The sequence below is a fragment of the Mastigoproctus giganteus genome, chromosome 11, assembly GCF_048544385.1.
Source record: "Mastigoproctus giganteus isolate SK-2022 chromosome 11, ASM4854438v1, whole genome shotgun sequence".
NCBI classification, from domain to species: domain Eukaryota; kingdom Metazoa; phylum Arthropoda; class Arachnida; order Uropygi; family Thelyphonidae; genus Mastigoproctus; species Mastigoproctus giganteus.
Window position 1 is genome coordinate 105,685,273 of NC_143585.1, and position 23,252 is coordinate 105,708,524.

The 23,252-nt window shown below is 37.1% G+C and overlaps 1 protein-coding gene across 1 annotated transcript in view; it reads right to left on the bottom strand.

Moving 5' to 3' along the window:
* Positions 1–23,252, bottom strand: part of LOC150078328 (erythroid differentiation-related factor 1) — a 257,306-nt gene that overhangs the window by 226,232 nt on the left and 7,822 nt on the right. The window contains exon 2 of the mRNA XM_090384532.1: positions 22,377–22,606. Coding sequence (XP_090240658.1) covers positions 22,377–22,606 — 230 coding nt within the window. The remainder of the gene's footprint in view (positions 1–22,376; positions 22,607–23,252) is intronic.

Consider the following 23,252-nt stretch of genomic DNA (forward strand, 5'->3'; position numbering starts at 1 on the left):
GGATATGAGCAAATTTCTAAGCATAAGGAAAAACACTTAATAAGTATTAGCATTAGTAATGGCCACATGGTAGGCAAGAAAGCCTATGGCTTATGCTGCACCAGCCAAAAAAAAAAAAAAAAAAAACACGAATAAAACGAGTAAAAAAAAAAAAAAAACCTAATAATTAATAAAAGAAAAGGAATTTTAAACCTATCATCCTATGCGTTTCCCTCACCCGAAGGTACTATCCAAATGACCTTTGAATTTGCCCAAACTGCCAGCCTCTACCACCCATGTAGGCAACTTATCCCAGTAATTTATAACTCGCTGGCTAAAATAAAACTTCCTGCATTCCAATCTAAACATCTCCCCCCTGTAACTTGAATTTATGTCCCCTAGTTCTGGTATCATTTATAATCTTGAAAATTTCATCCTCATTCATTTTACTGATGCCTCTCAGAGCCTTAAACACCTCAATCAAATCTCCTCTAAGGTGTCTCATTTCCAAACTCTGCAACCCACATATTCAAAGTCTTTCTTCATAAGGATGCCCTTTTGCTGATCTCACCAGGCGAGTTACCCATCTTTGCACCCTTTCAAGAAGCTCCGCACCTGAAGAACCTTTCTTCAGGTGCGGTCTCCGTACTTGAACACAGTATTACATCCTGAATTCCAACCTTGATCATTGCCTCATGATTTTCCCTACCACTGAAGTCAGACTGACAGGTCAATAATTTCCCACTTCACTCTTAGAACCACCCTTATGTATGGGAGATACATTGGCACTTTTCCAATCCAACGGAATCTCTCCAGTGATACTCGCATAATTAGCCTCAATGGTTCAATGCACTCACTTGCCGCCTCCCTTAAGATTATAGGGTATATTCCATCAACTCCAGGAGCCTTACTGTCCTGTAGGTGCGAAAGTTTTTTCATTAAATAATCTTGTGAAATTTCAATATCATTAATTACATATTTTTTAACTTCGCTCCCACAATTTCCCATTGCCACAAAAGGTCTGTAAATATCGATGCAAAATAACTGTTGAGTTCATCTGCAACGGCAGCTGGTGTATTTAATACTATCCCCTTTTCCTTACGTAAAGGTCCGATCTGGTTTGTCCTGCTCTTTTTAGAATTTATATATGTGAAGACTTCCTTATCCCCCCCTCTTTGCTCTGTCTGCTATTGATTTCTCATAAACTGCCTTTGCCTGTCGAACCTTTGGAATAAGAAAGTGAAAAAAGGTGGCAAGAACAGGAGTAAGTTCAGGAGCACAGGTTTTGAGTACAAGTGGAGAAATACCATCAGGACCTGGAGCTTTCTTAGCATCAAGATTCATCAAAATCCTTCAAACATCCTTTTTACAGAAGACCACAGGTGGCATTGAATGGAGTGTGTTGGGAATGGCGGGAGGTGTTTTACCAAGATCATTAATACATGAGTTGGAAGAAAAATGGGATGCTAGTAGGTCAGCTTTTTCCTTGGCTGAAGTGACAACAGAACCATCTGGTTTTGACAGAGGTGGGAGCATAGATGGGCAAAAATTGTGGCCAATAGCTTTGGCAAGAAACCAGAATGCTCAGCTACAATTAGGGCAAGAAGCAAATTTTCTACTCTTAGCCTGTTCAAAATCTAGTTTGGACTGATTAATAACTGCTTTACAATTGTTGCAAGCTTTGGTGTAGGCAGAAAATGAAACTGAAGATTTGGAAACAAGCCACTTACATTACGCAACGTTCTTCTCTTGAACAGCCTTAGCACATTTATTGGAAAACCAAGGTTTAGATAAAGGATGAGATTTTAAAGTGGAGTGTGGAATAAAGGATTCCATTCCTACAAGAATAATTTCACTGACATGATCTGAGCAAATGTTGACATCAGAAGTTTTGAAACAGTAATCCGACCAAGGAAAAGAAGAAAAGAAATCTTGCGGGTCATCCCATTTTGCATTCTTGTAATGCCAAACAACACGAGATTGGGAATAGCCATGAGATAAAGGCTCCACTGGAGAAGAGACAATCACAAAGTTGTGATCTGAGGTGCCTAAAGGACCACTCACTTCGACTGTGTACTTAGAAAGTCTGTTTTTTTTCTCACAAACAACCTTAGAAAGGTTGTTTGTGAGAAAAAGATCAAGCGTGTTGGCTGTATGGTTAGGATTGTCCGGTATTCTTGTAGGTAAATGAACAATCTGTGCAAGGTCATTAGTAATTGCAAAAGCCTCAGCATCTCGACCAGCTGGGTCGGTGTGACTAGAAAACGGAAGCCAGCTGGAATTGTGAACATTAAAATCACCAAGGAAAATTACCTCACTGTTAGGAAAGTTGGACTGGAGAAAGTCAAGTTGCAAAGAGAGGAAGTCAAAGAGCTCCAAGTAATTAGTGGAGTTGGGAGAACGGTAGAGACAACAGATGAATTTTACAGAATGGGGGTAAAGAAATTTTAAGCCAGAGAAGATCGAAAAGAGGAGATTCCAAATTACCAAGTCTCTGACGGAATATTGGAACAGATATGTAAACAAATACCACCTTTGAGGTGAAAGGAATCATACAGCGAATAATTTGGGCAACTGAGATGAGGAGTAGTTGAATCAACCGATAACTGAGATTCTATCAGAAAAAGTACATGGGGTTTGGCAGACTGCAAGTGGAAATGGACATCGTTGAGATTAGAACTGAAACCACGTATATATGTGAAACTATAACTAGGAAGTGTTTGGAATACTTTTGAAATCCTTACCTAATTAGAAAAATAAATATATCTGCTTAACAAGAATAACACAATGACCTTACCATAAATCTAAAAACAAAGATATTAAAAGCCACTATACTTTACATAAATAAATGCACTCGGCAAAGCAAAAAACACATGATCCACAGGGCAGCTAACATATGTGTTTACACAACTTCTCTGGCATGGAAAATTATAGAGTTCTAGTCAAAGAAGTAATAAGATCATCTGAATAGGAATGGGACTATAAAGCAATCAGAGAATTGATTTTCATTTGGAGATCAGCTTTGATACGGTCCCACATGAATGGTGTATAAATTGAAGCAATACAGCATTAAGGACAAGATACTACTGTGGATAAAATGGTAGGAGACAGAGAGCAGTTATAATAATAATAATACCTCTTCATTGACTAATGTTATTATGGGATGGGCCCCCCCCCACAAGATTCAATGTTGAGCACTTTACTGTTTATATCATTTATTAATGATATTAATGCAAGTATTTTTAGTTTAATGCACAAGTCTAGACATTAAACTCAATTACAAGATACACTTGGGCATTAAACAGACATTAAAATACAAAGGTCTGTAGGGCAGCCAATGATACTAAACTATTTCAACAAGATAAACTACAGACAACCCCCACATAACACAGTACTTCTACAACATGGTTTCACTCTAACATGATTGATAGATTGCAGCAATCCTTGCACAACACTGTACTTATATAACACAGTTTTGCTCAACACTGTTAGAGAATTGCATCAAACCTCACATAACACAGTTAGAGAATTACGGCAAACCTTGCATAACAGGGTATTTTTGAAATTTGTGTGTGGGGAAAACCCTGCACAAATCCTTTTGAAATCCTTGTTGGACGTAATTTTTCGACATTTCCATTCTTTTTTGTGAATCCCGTATTTCATTTTGTTAGGCAATCCCTGTGTTAGGTTCTGTGCCATTGAACTTGTGCTTGTTTGAGACCATAAAAAATTGTGACTTTGAAGCATGCAGTTCATGACTTTTAAGGTTTTTGTAAGGTTATTTTTGGTTTTTATCTGATGGTTTATAAATTTTTCCAGGTATGTATTACTAAACTTTGTTCTTAAGAACTGTATTGGAATAATTTCTCTGTTGTTAATTAAATTTCAGCTCTAAATTATGCCTAAGGAAAGTAAAAGCACCACTTAAAAGAAACATTATTTCTCTAGAATCAAAGATAAAAATTTTGGATTGTCTTAAAAAAGTGTAAAAGGTATCATACGTTGAAAAAAAGTTTAAATTTAAATGACAGAAAAATCTGGACCATAAAGAAAAATAAACGGAAAATTAGAACTGGTGTTGCTGCAGGATCTTTCATTTCCGCAAATATGACAGCTCGTCCCCGAGCATCAATAATTGAGAAAATGGAAAAAGCACTCAATATTTGGAATGACGATAGTAAAACATGGACCCAATTAGGCAGCAATGCAATTAAACAAAAGGCACAAAAAATTTATAACCATTTATAGAGAAAATGGAGAATCGTTACCCGTAACTCGGAGTTTGTTGCCAGTAAAGGTTGATTTGAGCAATTTAAAAACCACTTCTCAAGAATTCAAGAGAAAAGTGCATCGGCTGATAATGAAGCTGCTAAGTATGCAGAGGAATTTCAAAAAATTGTTAAAGAGCATGGATTCATACCACATCAAGTTTTCAATGCCGATGAGACAGGTGTTTGATGGAAAAAAATGCCCAACAGAACATTTATTTCAAAAAAAGAGAAAACTGCACTAGGTTTTAAGGCATCAAAAGATTGTGTAACGTTACTTATGCACAGTAACACATCAGGAGATTACATGATAAAACTTATGCTAGTTTATAGATCCTTTAATCATTGTGCAATGAAAGGTGTAAATAAAAATGCATTACCAATATACTGGAAAGCAAATAAAAAAAGCTTGGGTAACTGCCAATTTATTTAAAGAATGGTTTTTAAATTGTTTTGTGCCAACTGTGGAAAACTATTTAAAGCAGAAAAATCTGCAAGTATTTTGAGTTTAGTAAAAAAACCGATACTAAAAAAACTTTGAAATCTAGATTTCAAAGTTTTTTTACTATCGGACAATGTGCCAGGACATCCAAAAGATTTAAGTCATCCAAATGTTGAAGTTTGTTATTTGGTTTTTAGGAGCATTAGCAACTAAGGTCATATTGCTCCGGGGATATGCGGTGGTCATTCCCTGACCTCTCCGCATCCTCCATATTTGGTGGTCACGGGCTCGAACCCCGGTCTAATCAAAAAGCGTGTGCTACACACTGCTGCTCCTGGCTATGGAGGTGCCAAATGTTGAAGTAATGTTCCTACTACAAATACAACTTCTTTAATTCAGCCATTAGATCAAGGCATTATATCTACCTTTAAAATTCATTACATAGAAAATCATTACAATGGATTGTGGAAAAAATTTATTCCAAATCTATTGAAGTGATGGACACATGGAAACATTTTTTAATTGTGGACTGTATTGGAATCGGAGCTTTATTGCTCAAAGAAGTAAAACTGTCAGCATTAAATGCGTGTTGGAAAAATGTATGGCCACAGTCAGTTCATTCAGGAAATATTGTCGAACCAGCAGAAAATGGAATAGGTGTGATATTAAAACTTGCTAAGTCTGTATGAGGGAAAGGTTTTGATGATAAGACTACTGAAGATGTTCAAGAATTACTGGTAGAAAAGAGACTGGACAGATTTGATGGAAATAATGTTTCTTTTAAGTGGTGCTTTTACTTTCTTCAGAGGTAAACCAAATCAATTCAGAGATCAGAGGTAAACCAAATCAATTCAGAGGATGATAGTACAGATGAAAATTCTGAAGTTCCAAATTTTACAATAAAAAGCATACGGAAAGGCATAAACTTAGCCAAGCAATTAGAATCTTATTTTTTGAATGCAGTTCCTTCGACTGAAAGGAACACAAAGTTCAAAAGGGAGCTTCAAAAATGCTTAGCTCCATATCATGAAATTTATAAAGCTCTATCAGGCAAAAGCAAACAAACTCAGATTACTGATTTTTTAAGGAGAGTATAAGATGCATGAAACCTAGATGCTGCAGAAGAAAAGTTCAGAAGGTGAAGATATTCTGCGATAGAGAAAAGGTTCTCATTTGATTGTGCTTAGCAGCAATGAAGAGGAAAAAAACTAAAAATGAATGTACATTATCTCATATATATGTATCTTTTTTTTTTTTTTTTTTGATTTGGTAGTTGTTGGTGCATCGGCTTCTGTGGCCATATTGCACCTCCCAAGGTTTTTGCAGTACTTTGATCCAAGCCCGAGGCGGGAATCGAACCCGCCACCTTTGGGTTGCCGGGCAGGTACTTTACCCACTCGGCTAGCCCGGTCGGCTATATATGTATCACAGCTTGTAAAACTGTTTGTTCAGTCATTACAATTTTTAATAAAAATTAAGTTTCCGATAGTTATAAAAAAAATGGTGTATTTTTGCTAGCCTTTGAAACGTAACCCCCCCCCCCTTTTGTACTGGTTCGTAGTCCTATATAACACGGTTTGACACTACACGAGATTTTATAGGAACCTAACTAACGTATTATACAGGGGTTACCTATATTTGGATGGACTGAAAAAAATGGCAACTGAAATAAAACATTCATAATTGCAAGGTACTGTATAACATATCATTTGGGTAGCATCTAGTCAATAATAAAAACAGACCTTTAAGTAATTGTAGAGTATGACATGAACTTCTCTCAGCAGTTAAACAAGCTACTGGAACAGCTCATTGGGTTCTGTCAATAACATACAGAAACTTATGCAGCACGGATCAAGAGGTTATTATCTCACTGTATAAAGTTAGGGTTAGTATAAAGTAATAGTTAGGACACCTGAACACAAAATGTATCCTAAGTATTACTTAATACAGATTTGAGGTTTAGAAAACTCAAATTGTATTCAGTATTCAAACCCGAATTTATCAGGAAATAAATCTGATGGAAAGGGTGAGAGATGGGCAACAAGATTAGTCAGGAATATAAAAAGGGTACTCTTAGCAAGAAAAACTTGAGTTCTGTAAATTGCAACATCTGGAAATCCAAGCATCCATGGATATCTGAGGTAAAGCTTTAATAAAAGGTCTCAAGAAAGTAAAATGTGATATGATCTTTGCTCTTTTTTCACGAAACACACATAAGGAGACATAACTAAATTGAAAAAAGGAGGGATGCAAAATTTTGAAATAATTTTATTTTTATAGTATAATTACTTTGCTGTACTTTTTCATGATCTGCATGTTACCTTAATCTTGAAAAAGGCTATACTTGTATAGCACTATGTTTTTTAACCTTTTTTATGACAGTAATATGGCCACCTAAAATATGGACAAATCCAATATCTGGTAAGAATTGATTCCAAAAGTTGCTGAAATTGGAATATTCAACTACAAAATTTTTGTAGAGTTGACTATTTAGTATTTTGATTTTCTTGTGTGTTATAAAATACCTTCGGTAAAATATTTTAGAAGTTAATAAAAGATGTTCTATATGTACTTAACTTATATATTATTACTTTTTATAATTAATTTTGGAACTACTTGGGAGCATCAGGGTTGTAGTGACCACAACCAACGCTGGTATGGATAGCCTAATATACCATAGATACATATAAATATATAACATAGATACATATAAATATAAAAACAACAAAATTAATGTAAAATTTAATTTAAAATTTAAAGAAGATTAGAGACATTTAAAAAAAATTGGAGAAATTGGAGAAAATTAGCAAAAATTAACATTCTCCCTCATGGCGATACATCTGCTACCTCCTCAGGGGCTTTGAGCAGACATATAGTCATACTAGAAGAATGTATTATACATACCCGTTTCTGTAATCTCTATACCAGTTTTGCTAGGTTAACTTTAGGTAATTACTTGGTGAATAATTTGGAATAAAGGATAATATTTTGAATATATGTACTTAATTTTAAATAAACAGGGTGGTTTACATATATGACAGCAAACTGTGATAGGAGATTCAAAGCCCTATGGATATGTATCAGATTAAAATATCACTGAACCTTACCTCCATATCCTGTGGTGGACAGACTGAAAACGTTCAATTTTTCCTGCCTTCTTTAGGTTTTATGTGTTAAACTATCACGTCATGGATTAAACCTGGTATATCTGTGCAATAAATAGTACTACACCTATAAAACCTAAAGAAGGCGGGGAAAATTGAACATTTTCAGTCTGTCCACCACAGGATATAGAGGTGAGGTACAATGATATTTTAGGTAGGGCTTTGAATCTCCTATCACAGTTTGCTGTCATATACGTAAACCACCCTGTTTATTTAAAAATTAAGTACATATATTCAAAATATTACTCTATTTCCAAATTAAACAACAAGTAATTACCTAAAGTTAACCTAGCAAAACTGGTATAGAGATTACACAAATGGGTATGTATAATACATTCTTCTAGTATGGCTATATGTCTGCTCAAAGCACCTGAGAAAGTAGCAGATGTATGGCCATGAGAGAGAATGTTAATTTTCACTAATTTTCTCTAAATGTCTCTTATCTTCTTTAAATTTTAAATTAAATTATATTAATTTTGTTTTTTTTTATATTTATATGTATCTATGGTATATTAGGCTATCCATACCAGGGGCTAGATTTATATATAACTAGCGGGTTGGTTGGGGTCACTACAAACCTGATGCTCCCAAGTAGTAACAAAATTAATTATAAAAAGTAATAATAAATAAATAACTTATATAGATATATAACCCATGCACGTATAATGTCCGTCACTGTACAATAGCTTTTTTATATATATATATATAAGTTAGTAGTCGTGAAAGGCAATGTGTTAATGTTATGGTACTAGTAATGCTAAGTATGGAGAACAAAGGGCAGATATCATCTTTTAAGGGCACAAAAGGTGATATAGTTGTACACGTTGGCACTAATGATATCAAGAGTAGGAGACCGGCAGAATTGTTAACAAGTACAGGTCACTGTTGAAAAAAAGCCGTGAAATAGGGTTGAATTTGAAAGTGTCTGCAATTCTGCCCAGACACGATAGGAGGGAGTATATGATGACAGCCTTGTCGATCAATTCGGCCCTGGAAAGATTGTGCAAGGCTCAAGGGGTAGAATTTTTTTCAGCCTGGACTGTACTTGTTAACAGGAGAGATTGCCTCTACAGGGATGGGATACACTTAAATAGAAAGGGTGCAAGAATATTTGCTGATGCTATCGAGGCAGTGTTAGGTGGGTCGGAAAACTGCTAGCTTGGGGGGAGACAAAGACGGATAGATTAACAGTAGCCACTGGTAGAGGTGAAAGAGATCCTTGCACTGCTTCTATTGGAATGAGCAGAAGCCTGAAAAACAAGATGCAGGATATTTCAGAGACTGCTGGGAGTCATTGCGGTACAAGTAAACAAATGGGTTGTGTTAGGTTAGCTAAGAATAGAAATAGGTGCATGTATACTTGCGTGTACACCAATGCTAGGAGTTTAGTAAATAAATTTGATGAATTTCGGGTATTGCTCAAAACATCAAAGACAGATATTGTTGGGATATCAGAGACGTGGTGTCACACAGATATAAGGAATGCAGAACTGGAATTTGGGGAGTATGTCTACAGAAAGGATACACTGGATAGGAAGGGAGGAGGGGTTACGCTATTAGTTAAGAAATACATAAAATCCAAGGAAGTGAAGCCAGTTGACATCGCTGGACAGTGCAGTGTCGAGTCAGTTTGGTGTGACATAAGCATTGGGAGATCAAAATTGAGAGTAGGAGTGTGCTATAGGCCTAATGACTCTGATGAGTATAATAAGAAACTGTACAGGGAAATAGAGTGGGCCAGTAAATCAGAGAGTCTTATAATGGGAGATTTTAATTTCCCAGATACTGACTGGAATTTGGGGGCTGGTCACTCACACACTAGCAAGGCTTTTGTGGATTTATTGGATGATTGTTTTCTACATCAGCATGTTCGGGAGGCAACCAGAGGGAGGAATACTCTTGATTTGATTATCAGCAGTGATTCTTCATGCATTAAGAATCTGCAGATAAATGAACCACTAGGTGGCAGTGATCACAGTGTGCTGAAGTGGGATTTACTCAAAGAGGTAACTGCCATTAGGGGTAAAGGGAAGGGTTATTGCTTTCGTAAAGGCGACTACGATGGACTGAGAGAGTATTTAAATTCTATACAGTGGGACAACTGATGATGTTACCAACAGCAAATTCAAAATGGGAAGCATTCAAAGAACTTATCTTGGAAGCTACTAGGCTTTACATACCAACTAGGAAATATTGTTCAAGGTTTAGGCCTAAATGGATGTCAGATGAACTAATGAGGCATATGGCAGAGAAGAAACATGAATGGGATACATACAAATTAACACATGACACAGAAGCCTATGATAGATACAAGTTGATCTGTAACCAAGTTACAAAGGAGGTTAGGCAGGCGAAGGCAGATTACGAGAAATCTTTGGCAAGGGATGCAAAGAAAAACAGCAAAGAGTTCTTTACATATGTAAACTCTAGAAGGAAGGGGGATGAATCAGATTGCTCCACTTGATATCGATGGGTCAACTGTTGATGATCCTGCTCAGGTAGCTAACAAACTAAATGAATATTTTGCATCGACATTCAGACATGAGGAGTTATTTAGCGAGGGGAATGCCAGAGGTGTATTCAACTCTAGCAGTAAGCTAGAGAATCTTGTAATAACTGAGAGTAAAGTTGAGGAGAAATTGTTGAAGATAAACACAAGAAAGGCACATGGGGTGGATGGGATCTATCCAGTTATATTAAAGGAGGCAGCAGAGGAAGTAAGCAAACCCTTAGCCATAATTATGAGAGCTTTCTTAGACTCAGGGGAGGTACCCACAGACTGGTTGTTCTGCAAATGTGACCCCAATTCACAAAGGAGGATCAAAGGCTGACACAAGTAATTATAGACATGTGGGTTTAACTTCTGTTCCAGGAAAATTAATGGAGGCACTAGTTAAAGAAGCACTGCAGGATCATTTAGACAAGACTTCAGTTATAGCTTGGACACAGCATGGTTTTGTTAAGGGGAAGTCTTGCCTGACCAATTTGATTGGATACTATGATGCAGTCACAAAGGAACTGGATGCAGGGAATAACTTTGATATTATATACTTGGATCTTAGAAAGGCTTTTGATACTGTTGCACATGGAAGACTGCTGCACAAATTAGAGCAGTGTGACATTGGAGGCAAATTGCTGCTGTGGATAAAGGGGTGGCTGAGGGGGAGAAGACAGAGAGTGGTAATCAATGGACACTGCTCGTTGGGGACTAATGTTATTAGTGGCGTCCCTCAGGGCTCAGTGTTGGGTCCATTATTGTTTTCTGTATTTATAAATGATATTGATGATGGTATATCAAGCTTAATGTCCAAGTTTGCAGATGATACAAAGGTTGGCAGGGTTGTTAAGGACACTACTGACACTATGCCGCTGCAACAGGATCTGGAAAGGTTGAGCAGATGGGCTGAGAGGTGGCAAATGAAGTTTAACATTGACAAATGTAAAGTACTACACATGGGAAACAGCAACCCAAGAGCAATGTATCAACTCTGTGGCACTACACTGACAGTGGTAGAGAATGAAAGGGACCTGGGGGTGGTTGTGCAGGCAGATATGAAGTTCTCTGAGCAGTGCAGATGGGCTGCAAGGGTAGCTCATGGTGTATTGTCAATGATATATAGGAATTTTTCTAGCAGGGATAAGGAGGTGATTATTCCCTTGTATAAGGCAATGGTCAGGCCACACCTAGAGTACTGTATACAGGTCTGGAGGCCTCATTTCAAGAAGGATGTAGAGCTGCTGGAACGAGTACAGAGAAGGGGAACAAGATTAGTGAATGGAACAAAGGGGTGCTCTTATGAAGAAAGGCTTAAGTTTTGCAAATTACAGTGTCTGGAGACTAGGCACCAGCGAGGTGATCTGATAGAGGTGTATAAAGCCTTGAATGGTTTGAGCATGATCAATGCTGATGGGATTCTTCCTCTCGCTCAGAATAATCACCTGAGAGGGCATAAATTCAAATTGAGGAAAGACAGATGTAGAATAGACGTGCAGAAATTTGCCTTTAGCCAGCGGGTGGTTGGGTTGGTGGAACAGACTTCCATCCCTTGTTGTGGAAGTTGATAGCCTAAATAAGTTTAGGGCTCAGCTGGACAGGTATTTTGAACGAACAGAGGGGTGAAGTGGAAGTGGTTTTTTTTTTTTTTTTTTTTTGGCTGATGCTGCATAAGCCTATTTGTTTGGAGTGAAGAAACCATCGAAAGTCCTTCAGTAAGATACTTCAGCGGCGACAAACATTTTTAAACAATTTTTGTATGAGCGCTTCTTCTATTTTCATCGGTGGTTCGTCGTTAATATGTTCTTCGACAGAATGACCTCCTTCCATTTCTTCATCCTCATGAGGAACTTCTTGAAAAATATCGATGATAATGTCGTTGATATCTATAGCACCATCTTCTGTAGTGAGGTTCGAGTCTATATCTTTGTAGCCAGGGTCACTTGTAGCTGAAGTATCGTACATTATCAATAGATGTTGAAGTTCTTGTTCTTCTTGGTGCTCCACATTGCTGTTCACAAGTTCAATTTTTGCGTTTGACAAGCCAGACTTTACAAAACAGTTCACGACAGTTTGTTTTCTAATTGCGTTTAGTGAAGAGGAAATCCATTGAATTGCATCTAGGATGCTGATTTTCTTTGCAAGGTCACTCGCACATGTTACATCGTTCATGTTTGCAATGAGATGTCTTAAAACACGTTTTCTGTAGCGAAGTTTAAATTTTTTTTATTATCCCTTGATCCAAGGGCTAACACTCTGCAGATGTGTTTGGTGGCAGAAAAACGATTTGAATGTTGGACAATTCAATGTGCGGGTGAGATGCACCATTATCCATGAAAAGAATAATTATTCTGTTTTGACGAATCATGTTTTGGTTAAAGTGACTTATCCATTCGCTCATGATATCTCGTGTCATCCACGCTTTTTTATTAGACTTCCAATCAACATTCAAGATTCAACTTTATGCCCTTGAAACAACGAGGATTTTGTAGTTTTCCTGTAACAAGAGGTTGTTCAAAGTCTCCCAGCATATTTGTACACAATAGTCAAGCGTTCCTTAGAAATTTTTCCGCCCTGGCACTTTTCGTTTTTTAGACTCATTGTTTTTTCAGGAAGAGCTTTAAAAAACAACCCTGTTTCATCACAGTTGTAAATATCCTTAGCTTCAAAATCACAACATAAATCTTCCAATTTGACGATCCACTCTGTTACAACTCCAGTATCAACAGTTCCACCTTCTCCACTTACGGTTTTCCAAGAAATTTTATGCCGAGTTTTGAACTTGTCTAGCCATCCCACAGAAGCTTTGAACTCATTTACTCCCATAGATTTCGCAACCTCCAAAACCTTTTCCCTAATAATAGGCCCATTAATGGGAATTTTTTTAGCACGTTCGCGACAAAACCACTCATATGTAACATTGTCAATTTGAAGTCCAACAGTTTTCGGGAATGATTTTTGAACCTGATCATTTCCGTGTTGCCAAAATTGTTTGAGCAGTTCATTTTTTTTTCTTTAGGATGTTGCTTACCCGCGTCTTCCCGATTTTGAATTTTGCAGCGAGAGTGCAAACACTATTTTTTTGCCGATCATATGCATTAATGAGTTCGACTTTATCTTTTAAAGTTAAATGCTTACGAGAAGACATTGTGCACTTCACACGACACTGAACAAAACTGAAAACTGAAAAGACGAAAGGCCGACCATATCCCCCCCCGCCCCTTGCACACACCGAATTCATCAGAAGTTTTACACGTGCCTTAAAATTCTTGAAAAAGGGTTTAGAACCGCGACGTAAACCTTGATAAAATTCAGAGAATCGGAAATAGAAAATAAACACACGATTGAGGCAATACGTGGAAGAAAAGTTCCTAGAAAAAGGGCTGTAAGTTCGCCCGCTGTCTGTTATGGGGAGATCAGATTAAGTGGTAATCTAAACGAAACAGTGCAGATTGCCTGTCCGCATCCGTTACAGAGAATGTCCGCTAGACAGAAGCTGCAAAAAAGTTAAAACCAATGGAGGTGAGTTGGGGAATTTGAAAATGTCCGTTGTAGAGAGATGTCCGTTAACGAGAGGTGTCCGTTAGGAGAAGTTTCACTGTGTATATATATATATATATATATATATATATATATATATTGTGTTCTTATTGAAGATTATGATAATGATATCTGGTTAAGTTTACAGTATTAAGTATTTGCCAGTTGTACAATGTTAATGTTGTTGTTGTTGTGTTTAACGACACATAGGCTGCTAGGGCCATATTGTGTCTTTCTAATAGTGAATATAACTATATTTTATGATATAGTCCTATACGATTTAGGAAAATAAATAGTTCTTTTTCATTAGAATCATCACCCAGAATCTGTAATAAATTTATTGATGACTGTGTATTAGCTATTGATTTAAAGGTGTTTAAGCGGATATTTTGAAAGTAGGGACAGTCCACTAACAAATGGCAAATGGTCAGTTGTACTTGACAGAATGTACATTGTGGAGCACTGTCATTAGTTAATAGATATAGGTGAGTGAGGTGAGTATGCCCAATCCATAGCCTTCCTAAAATTATTTCATCTCGCCTGTTTTTTCTGAAGCTGGATTGCGATAGCTTTGGTTCCGGTTTTATTTGGTAGAGTTTATTTCCTGGATAACCTTTCCAGATTAATGACCAACTGTTATAACATGCTTTACGGATAATGTGTTTGTAATCTGTATATGGAACTTGAAAATTCTGCGAAATGGTGGTTTCTGGTTGTTTGGCTGCATGATCTGCTCTTTCATTGCCAGCTATTCCAGAATGTCCTGGGATCCAGCAGAATGTCACAGTTTGGTTTAATTCCTTACAGGCAAGTAGCTTAGAACGAATCTGTTTTATTACAGGGTGAGAAGAGTTGTTACCACTTATTATAGCAGTGACAGCACTGAGTGAGTCGGTGTTTATTAAAGTGGTCGTAATTAAAAATTCAGTTATCCGATCAAGAGCTAAATTAATAGCATAGAGCTGAGCAGTAAAGATACTGCATTCTGTTGGTAATGAAACAGAAATGGTGAATGAAGGGAAGATTGCTGCAGCACCTACTTGGGTCTCAGTTTTTGATCCATCTGTATAGATTTTACAGGCCTCTGAGTAAGAAGAGTGAGTTTCATGTAACTGTGCGATATTGGATGGGGACAAGGCGTTCTTACCCCACTGTTGAAAATAGTTGTCGTAATTAACAGAAATATTTTTCCAAGGCGGATCAGGAGGTGTCATATCCTGAAATATATTGCAGATGTCTATATTCCATGCTTGAGTGGGTTCTTTAAGTCTAAGTGCAGCAGGTCGGTTTTCATTTGGCTTACTGTTGTAAAATGACTCCCATTCGGTATTATACAGATATTTCCAACTAGGGTGGGAGGGAAGACTGCGAATTTTTGCGGCAAACATCAAAAGTAATGTTTTCCTCCGCAGATGTAAAGGTGGCTCATGAGCTTCGATATAAAGGCTCTGAACAGGGGAGATTCTGAAAGCCCCTAGAGAAACTCTCAGCGCACTGTGCTGGATCGTGTTTAATCGCTCTAAAGTAGTTCTTCTCGCAGAGTCATACACTGGAGAGCCATAGTCTAAGCGGGATCTGATGAGGGCCCGATAAAGATGGATCAGGGTATGTCGATCAGCACCCCATGACATAGATGACACACACTGGAGAATATTCAACTTTTTCAAGCAGATAGTTCTAAGATAAGCTACATGTGCTTGAAAGTTCAGTTTCTTATCAAGTACGAGGCCAAGAACACAGACAGTGTGAACAAGAGGAATTGAAATGTTATTGATCTTTAGCTCAGGATCGGGATGCAGTGACCGTAATTTGCAAAAATGAGTAGTCGTGGATTTCTGCTCAGCTAGGCGGTATCCATTACGTAAGGTCCACGATTCTATTCTGGAAAGAGCAATTTGTAACTGTCTTTCAACAGTATTCATACTTTGTGACTGGCAGGATATGGTAAGGTCATCTGCATACATGTATATTTGTATGGATTTTGGAAGTTCTTCCAATATGTGGTTGACCCGAATAGCAAATAGGGTAGCACTCAGTATGGAACCCTGAGGAACACTCTCTTCTTGAATGTGAGTTGCTGATAGCATGTTTTGGTATCGGACTTGAAAGGTGCGTAATCTTAAAAAGTTCTGGATGAATTGTGGAAGGTAGCCTCTCAGCCCCAACTGATGTATATCTTTAATAATACCATGATGCCAGGTGGTATCAAATGCTTTCTGAATATCTAGGTTCACCATCACCAGATGTTGTCTCATGACAAAAGCGTTACGTATGTTAGATTCAATTTTGAGTAGTAAATCTAGGGTAGATCTGTTTTTACGGAAGCCATATTGGTGATTGGAAAGAACGTTTTGGGAGTCTAGCACCCACATGAGCCTCTTATGCACCATCCTTTCAAAGATTTTGCCCAAACAGCTTGTCAAGGATATTGGTCTGTAATTCTCAACTATGGAAGGATCTTTACTTGGTTTTAGAATAGCACAAATGTAGGAATGACGCCACGAGAGAGGATATGTATTTTCTGAGAAGATCCAGTTATAAAAGAGTAATAGTATGTAGAGATCGGCTTCACATAGATTCTTCAGCATACTGTAGTGAATGCCGTCTGGTCCTGCTGCACTATTTGGAGATTTGCTCAAGGATTCTTTGAGTTCAGCTATAGAAAAGGGTTGATTATACGGAAGTGAGAGTCTAGTTGAAAAATTAAATTTATGACGTTCCTCAACAGATTTAATGCGTTGAAAGGAGGTGACATAAGAAGAGGAGGCGGAAATGTTATAGAAAGATTCTGTTAAAGCATTTGCAATGTCAGTAGAAGAGGATAGGTCCTGCCCATTCCACTGTATTATCGGGGACTGCTGCGGAGGAAATTTTCCATTGAGAGCTTGTATTTTTTTCCATATAATTCGAGTGTCAGTATTTTTGTTAATAGTTGATGCAAAGCTTATCCAGGAGTCACGTTTTGCTTTCTTCCTAATTTGCCTTGCTTTTGCTCTGAGTTTTTTGTATAAAATTAGGTTGGCAGTAGTTGGGCATTTGCGGAACCGGTTCCAAGCACGGTTTTTTTCTACTTTTGCTTTAGAGCAATCCGTATTCCACCACTGGTTTTTGTGTACATGTTTGCATTGGTCTGATTTTGGGATGGAAATTTCTGCTGCATATAGGATTTGGCTGGTAATGTGGTCAGTTACGTCATCAATATGTTGACGTTGAACATATTGAGTGTCGAGAAGGACACAAGCTGAGTAGTTTACCCAGTCTGCTTTATAAAAATTCCAAGAAGTACGGCCTTTTGGACATGACACAGCCTGGGTTTCAATTGAATTGATAATAGGAAAATGGTCACTGTGGAATGGATCATTCAACACTAACTTTTTGCAACCATTTCATGCTTGCAAAAAGAGATGCTGAACAGATGGACAAGTCTATGGCTGAGGTAGTACCTGTAGGTAGTTGTATATAGGTTGGAGAGCCAGAATTCAGCAGAGTCAGGTTATGGTTATCCAGGAATGATTCAATTAATTTGCCTCTCCTATCCATGGTGGAAGATCCCCACAATGGATGGTGGCCGTTGAAATCACCGAATAAGCAGACAGGAGGTGGCAGTTGTGCGATTAGATTGTCAAGTTCAGCCATGGAGCAAGGATAATTGGGTGAGATATAAATGGATGCAAGTGTTAATGATATTCCCAATGCTATCCGAACTGCAACAACTTCTAAGGAGGTTTGTAGCTGGAGATGTCTTGACGGTATAGTAGATTTTACAAGAACAGCTACGCCCCCACGGGCAGGACCATCAGAATCTCTGTCTCATCTAAACATGGTGTAATTTTTGAATCTGAGAGAGACTTTTGGTGATAGAAATGTTTCTTGTAAGCATACACCTACTGCATTTGTTTGAAAAAGTAAATCACTCAGGTCATCAAAATTACTATGTAATCCTCTACAATTCCATTGTTTGAATTTATTCATTGTTTGGATTTGATCGAATAAGATTGATCTGACTGTTTTTTCTGAGAAGGCTTCATTTCAGTCTGCTTTGTTTCGATTTTTCATTCTTTGAAAAGGTTGGGCGTCCTGTTTCTATGGTATCATTAGCATATAATTCTAAAACCGACTCTTCATCCTCTGGTTGAATATCAATTTCCATTTTCCTATTGCATTGTTTCCCTTTTTCTTGGCCTTCAACATTTGCCGATTTTTCTGTTTCGGGTAATGATGAAATAGCATCAGTTGGGATACTAATTGGTGTATTGTTAGTCTCATTGACTGTAAGTTTCTTTTTGGATGTTAGCAGCGCAGTTTTGGCCCAGGTGGAAAAAGAACTGCTTGGTTCTATGGAGACATCTGTTTGTGTTGCAATTGAGCGGCTACTTCTGGTTATTGATGCATATGATCTGCTAGGCATGGTTAACAGCACTTGCTTTCTTGCTTCAGGATATGTGACTTTATGCTCCACTTTATATGTCTGGATTTTTTTTCCTGTTTTCCAGAGATCACATGCTTTAGAAAATGCAGAATGGCTTCCTTTAAAGTTTGGGCAAGTAGGAGTGGAAGCTGTACACTCTCCTTGGGAATGCTCCTTTGAGCTACAAATAGGACACACAGCATCGCCTCTGCATGCAGTCTGTGCATGGCCGTACTTCTGGCACTTAAAGCAGCGAATGGGATTCGGGATGTAAGGTCGAATCTTGCAGTTTAAATAACCAGCTTTGACTGAAGATGGCAGATTTGGAGTGCTGAACGTCAAAATAATGGACCTAGTTGATAGTAGGTTGCCATCTTTTTTTGGTCATTATTCTCTGTGCATGTGTCACCTTTTGTTCGCTAAGCTCTTGTACTATTTCTTCTTCAGAAACAGTTAATAGGTCCCATTCACTGATAACGCCTTTAGACGTGTTCAAGGTGTTATGGGGCGTAACTGACACTGGAATATTGTTAAATTTAACAATTTTTCTGAATGAGATGTTTTTGCTGCTTCAATTAAAAGGTCTCCTGATTGGAGACGCTTCGCCATTTTAGGGGATCCAACAACCGATTCTAAACATTTCTGTATCAGAAAAGGTGATAGCTTGCCGACAGGTTGTGTGGACAATGAGTGCATTATAAGAAATGCTGGCAGATCTGAAATCTGTTTTTCCGTCCGAAGTCTCTTCGGACGATTGGACTCATGTTCTGAGACAGAGTTAACAACTTTGCCGCCTGTGGGCTCCAGAGATGGATATTCATTGCAATCCATCGTTGCTCCTTTTAGCCCTGGAAGAGGGAAATCCTTCTCCCAGATTACCGGCCCCGCCACGTGGAGGCAGGAGCGGTGCCAACCAGTGACCAAGCAATCAGCACAAGAGGAGAGCAGTACGTTGCTAGTGATGGCAGTAACGTTGCAAGCGGGGTTAGCAGTAACGTTGCTAGTGTTGTAGCAGTGATGTTGCTTAGCGAGGAAAGCAGTGACGTTGCGAGCGGTCAGCAGTAACGTTGCGAGCATTGGAGGATTTATGAAAGCACTAGTACTCGCCCTAGGAAAAACGCTAGAAAATCGCACTAGAAAGATCGCTTGGGAACTATCGCTTGGCACACGGGGCCTACAATGTTAATGCTATTGTACACAGAGCAATTAGACATTATATATGCATGAAATTATATTGGTCGATTTTATTTAATTAAATGGTATTTATCTGTAAGGAATTAGGTATATATGGACCAGGCTACCAAGTTAGCAAATGTAAACTAGCTTTAGTCTTATAGGCCTCCCAGGCTAAAGCTAGTTTACATTTGCTAACTTGGTAGCCTGGTCAATATAGACCTAATTCCCTACAGATAAATACCATTTAATTAAATAAAATCAACCAATATATATATATATATATATATAAGTATTAAGCGAAGTATTGCTTATGAATTTTGTTGTTATAGATCGTTTACTGAGATCAGTACCGATTAATGCCATCTAAGAGTAAGATCGTGCATTACATCATTCTGTAATGATAAGTACTAGATAAGATGGAAAAAATGTCAGTTTGGTAAAGCGGTAGCAGTTTTGGGTGAGATACGGTGCAATATGTGGACGCTATGTGCGTCAAACACCCAGGTAACATGCATATGCCAACGCCGGCACCATGGCAAAACCTAGAGATACAATATATAATATATGATACAAGATATAATTAAAAGGTGAGCGTAAAACAAAAGATAAAGCGTAGAACAAAAAGGTGAAAGCAGTAAAGGAAGTAATATATGATAGAGCAAACTATAAGATAGAGCAAAATACATAAGCTAGTGAGGCAAAATTGTATAACAATACAGAGGCAAATTATAAGGCAATGCAGTAAATAATAAAAATTATAAAAAAATTATAAAAAGGGGTCAATTATGGGTATATAGATACATTAAAAGGGACTTTGGGCTAACCCTCTCAATGTATCAGCCCATAATTAACGTAGCTATCTGTTTCTGTAGTCAGCTGCCAGCAAATCTAGGTAAGAATATAAGTGGGAAGGTAAAAAGGTAATGATAATATACCGAAAGCTGGTATTAAGCCGTTATTGGTAGGTTAGGAAATTTAGAAGCAATAAGATGTGTTCCAAATGCTGGTAACAAGCACATATTTGATAAGTAGTTTGCTGGCGAGATGACTGTTAGCCCAACAGATAGCATAGTGGCATGAAAGATACAAATAAATATACGAGTAAGAGTTCCATCCAAAGTAGTTGTATATCTTTGTTGAATAGGCAGCTCAGGCTAAAGGATCCTTTATATTAAACAATCCAAAGGCCATAAACCGCTGCAAAGGCACACGTCTGCACCCCATCCTAGAGATGACCATTTTAACACTGGATAAACGCTGGAGTAAAAAACAGCGCACGTCCATGCAACAACAATAGAAAATGAATAACGTGCCTCACTCTCAACTTACTGCACTTATCCATTGTATTCATATCATATTATCAGTTGAAAAAGAGACACGTCAGTCTTGAAAGCTTCTGCCATTGTATATTTTATTGTGTTATATTAAACTGGGTTATCATTGTATATATTTTTCATACACTCGGTTCATTATGTGAAAATATAAAAATAATTTTTTTGCCACCAAACACAACATCTTTGTTGCAGCCCATGGAACAAGGGACCATTGCAACATTTAAGGCCTACTACATAAGAAAAACATTTGAACAGGCAATTGCTAAAACTACAGGAGATGATTAATTTCCGTAACAGAGTTCTGGAAAAATTATAACATCAGACATGCAATAGAAAATATTCAACATGCTTGGCAACAAATAATTGCACACAACATAGAGTGTGGAAGCACATTTTTTGTCTCATTTGTGCAAATAGTAGTGGTTTTGAAGAAACTGTTATAAAAGAAATAACAAATATTGGAAGAGAACTTGGATTTGATGAACTAGATAATGACGATATTTGGGAACTACTCAATTCACACTCGGAAGAATTGACTGATGATGATCTCCTACTTTTAGATCAACAAAGAGCATTTGAAGAAGCCGACAATGATGCCAAAGAACGAGATAATGTGCAAGTGAAGGAGTTCATTCTCAAGGAATTCAAAGATATCTTTCGAGCTGTAGAAATTGTGAAGCAAAAAATTATGGATGCTGACCCTAACCTCGATCAAAGCATGCAAATTCATCAAGATATGGATAAAGCACTCTGCATCTACAAGCATATGTACGAAGATTTACAGAAGGAGAAAACAGTTCAGTCTATGTTGCTAAAATATTTCGAAAGACAATAAAGATGTTTTTGTCAGTGCAAACTTACCTTTAGGAATGATATTTAGAATTTTTTTTGGTTTTATTTTGCTTTCTATAATTACAGTACTTTGTTAATAATAAATTTAAATTATAAGTATATTCTTTTTATCCTTTACTGTAATATTTTCATTAATAAACATAAAAACTTATGTTTAAAATTTTTCATTACCTATTTATGTCGAGCTGGAACCAATTACCGTATTTTACACATTATAACTTCGAATAGTGTGAATTTGAATAGTGCAACTACTTCATGAGATTCATTAGTAACACTAATCGTGACCCAGCTGTATATTATATTATATTATATTATATTATATTATATTATATTATATTATATTATATATATACATAAAAACACTCATTTCGTAGCATTTTTGTACATTTTCATAAAATGTCAAAATTTCAAAAAAATAACTCAGGACATGGGGAAAGCAGCTCAGAAGAAAATGTACCTAAAAGTTTAAGAGAATTTTAAAATGTTCTGTATCCCATAATTTTTGACTGGTTTTGATGATATCACTCTTAACTCCATTATAATGCTCATTAAATTTTCATAAAAAACTTCAATAAAATTTCAAGACAGAATCACGAATCCTCTAGTTGCTCTGAGGATGGGAATATGCACCTATCAGTGATAACAAATTGAATAATTTTAATGATGCAAAAAGATAGTAGAATTTCCACTTACCTAGAAAAGATAGAAGTTACACTTACCTAGAAAAGATTGTAGAATTTGACCTAGGATATGTAAATTGTCCTAACCTCCCTTTTAAATCAGTCATACTCCTTAGCCAATTTGCTGGTGGCTCATTGAGATTGGTATTGCTACTTAATTTTAAATAATGTGCTGGTGTTTCTACTGCAGTATACTTCACTACCGCTGAAGACTTAATATCTGTTGTTGCTACTTCCATCATCGATATTTGCTCATCTTGATCAGAAACCTAATCGAATATTTTAAGTCTGCAGTAAGTCTTAAAATTCTTTCAATTATTATTTAATAAGAATATTCGACTAACACTACAACAAACATAATTTATAAAAGCTATTTGTATTCACTTTAATATATACTTGATATTATTATCATAATGTGGTTTGATCCTTCCAGCCATATATAACTTTGTCAACTTGTAAAGAGAATATAATTCCACTGAAAACTTGCTTAAATTAACTTTTTATTGCATAATTTTTTTTTTTTTTTTTACTTTTGCATAAAATTGTTTTTCTCCCTTTGAAAAAAAATGATAAATCTCTCTCACTTTCTCTATTCAGTACAGTTTGATTAGTTTCCTCACGCTACTTAATTGAATACATATGGCAGAGCAAGATGGTTTAGTATTAGTGATGCAATAACTGCAAAGTTTTGAAGAAGAATGAAGTAGCTTTTTTGTTTTCATTTGCAATAATGCCATGGTAGTTTTTTTTTTTTTTTTTTTTTGGTAGTTGTTGGCGCATCAGCTTCTGTGGCCACAATGCACCTCCCAAGGTTTTTGCAGTACTTTGATCCAAGCCTGAGGCGGGATTCGAACCCGTGACCTTTAGGTTGCCAGGCAGGCACTTTACCCACCCGGCTAGGCCGGTCAGCCATGG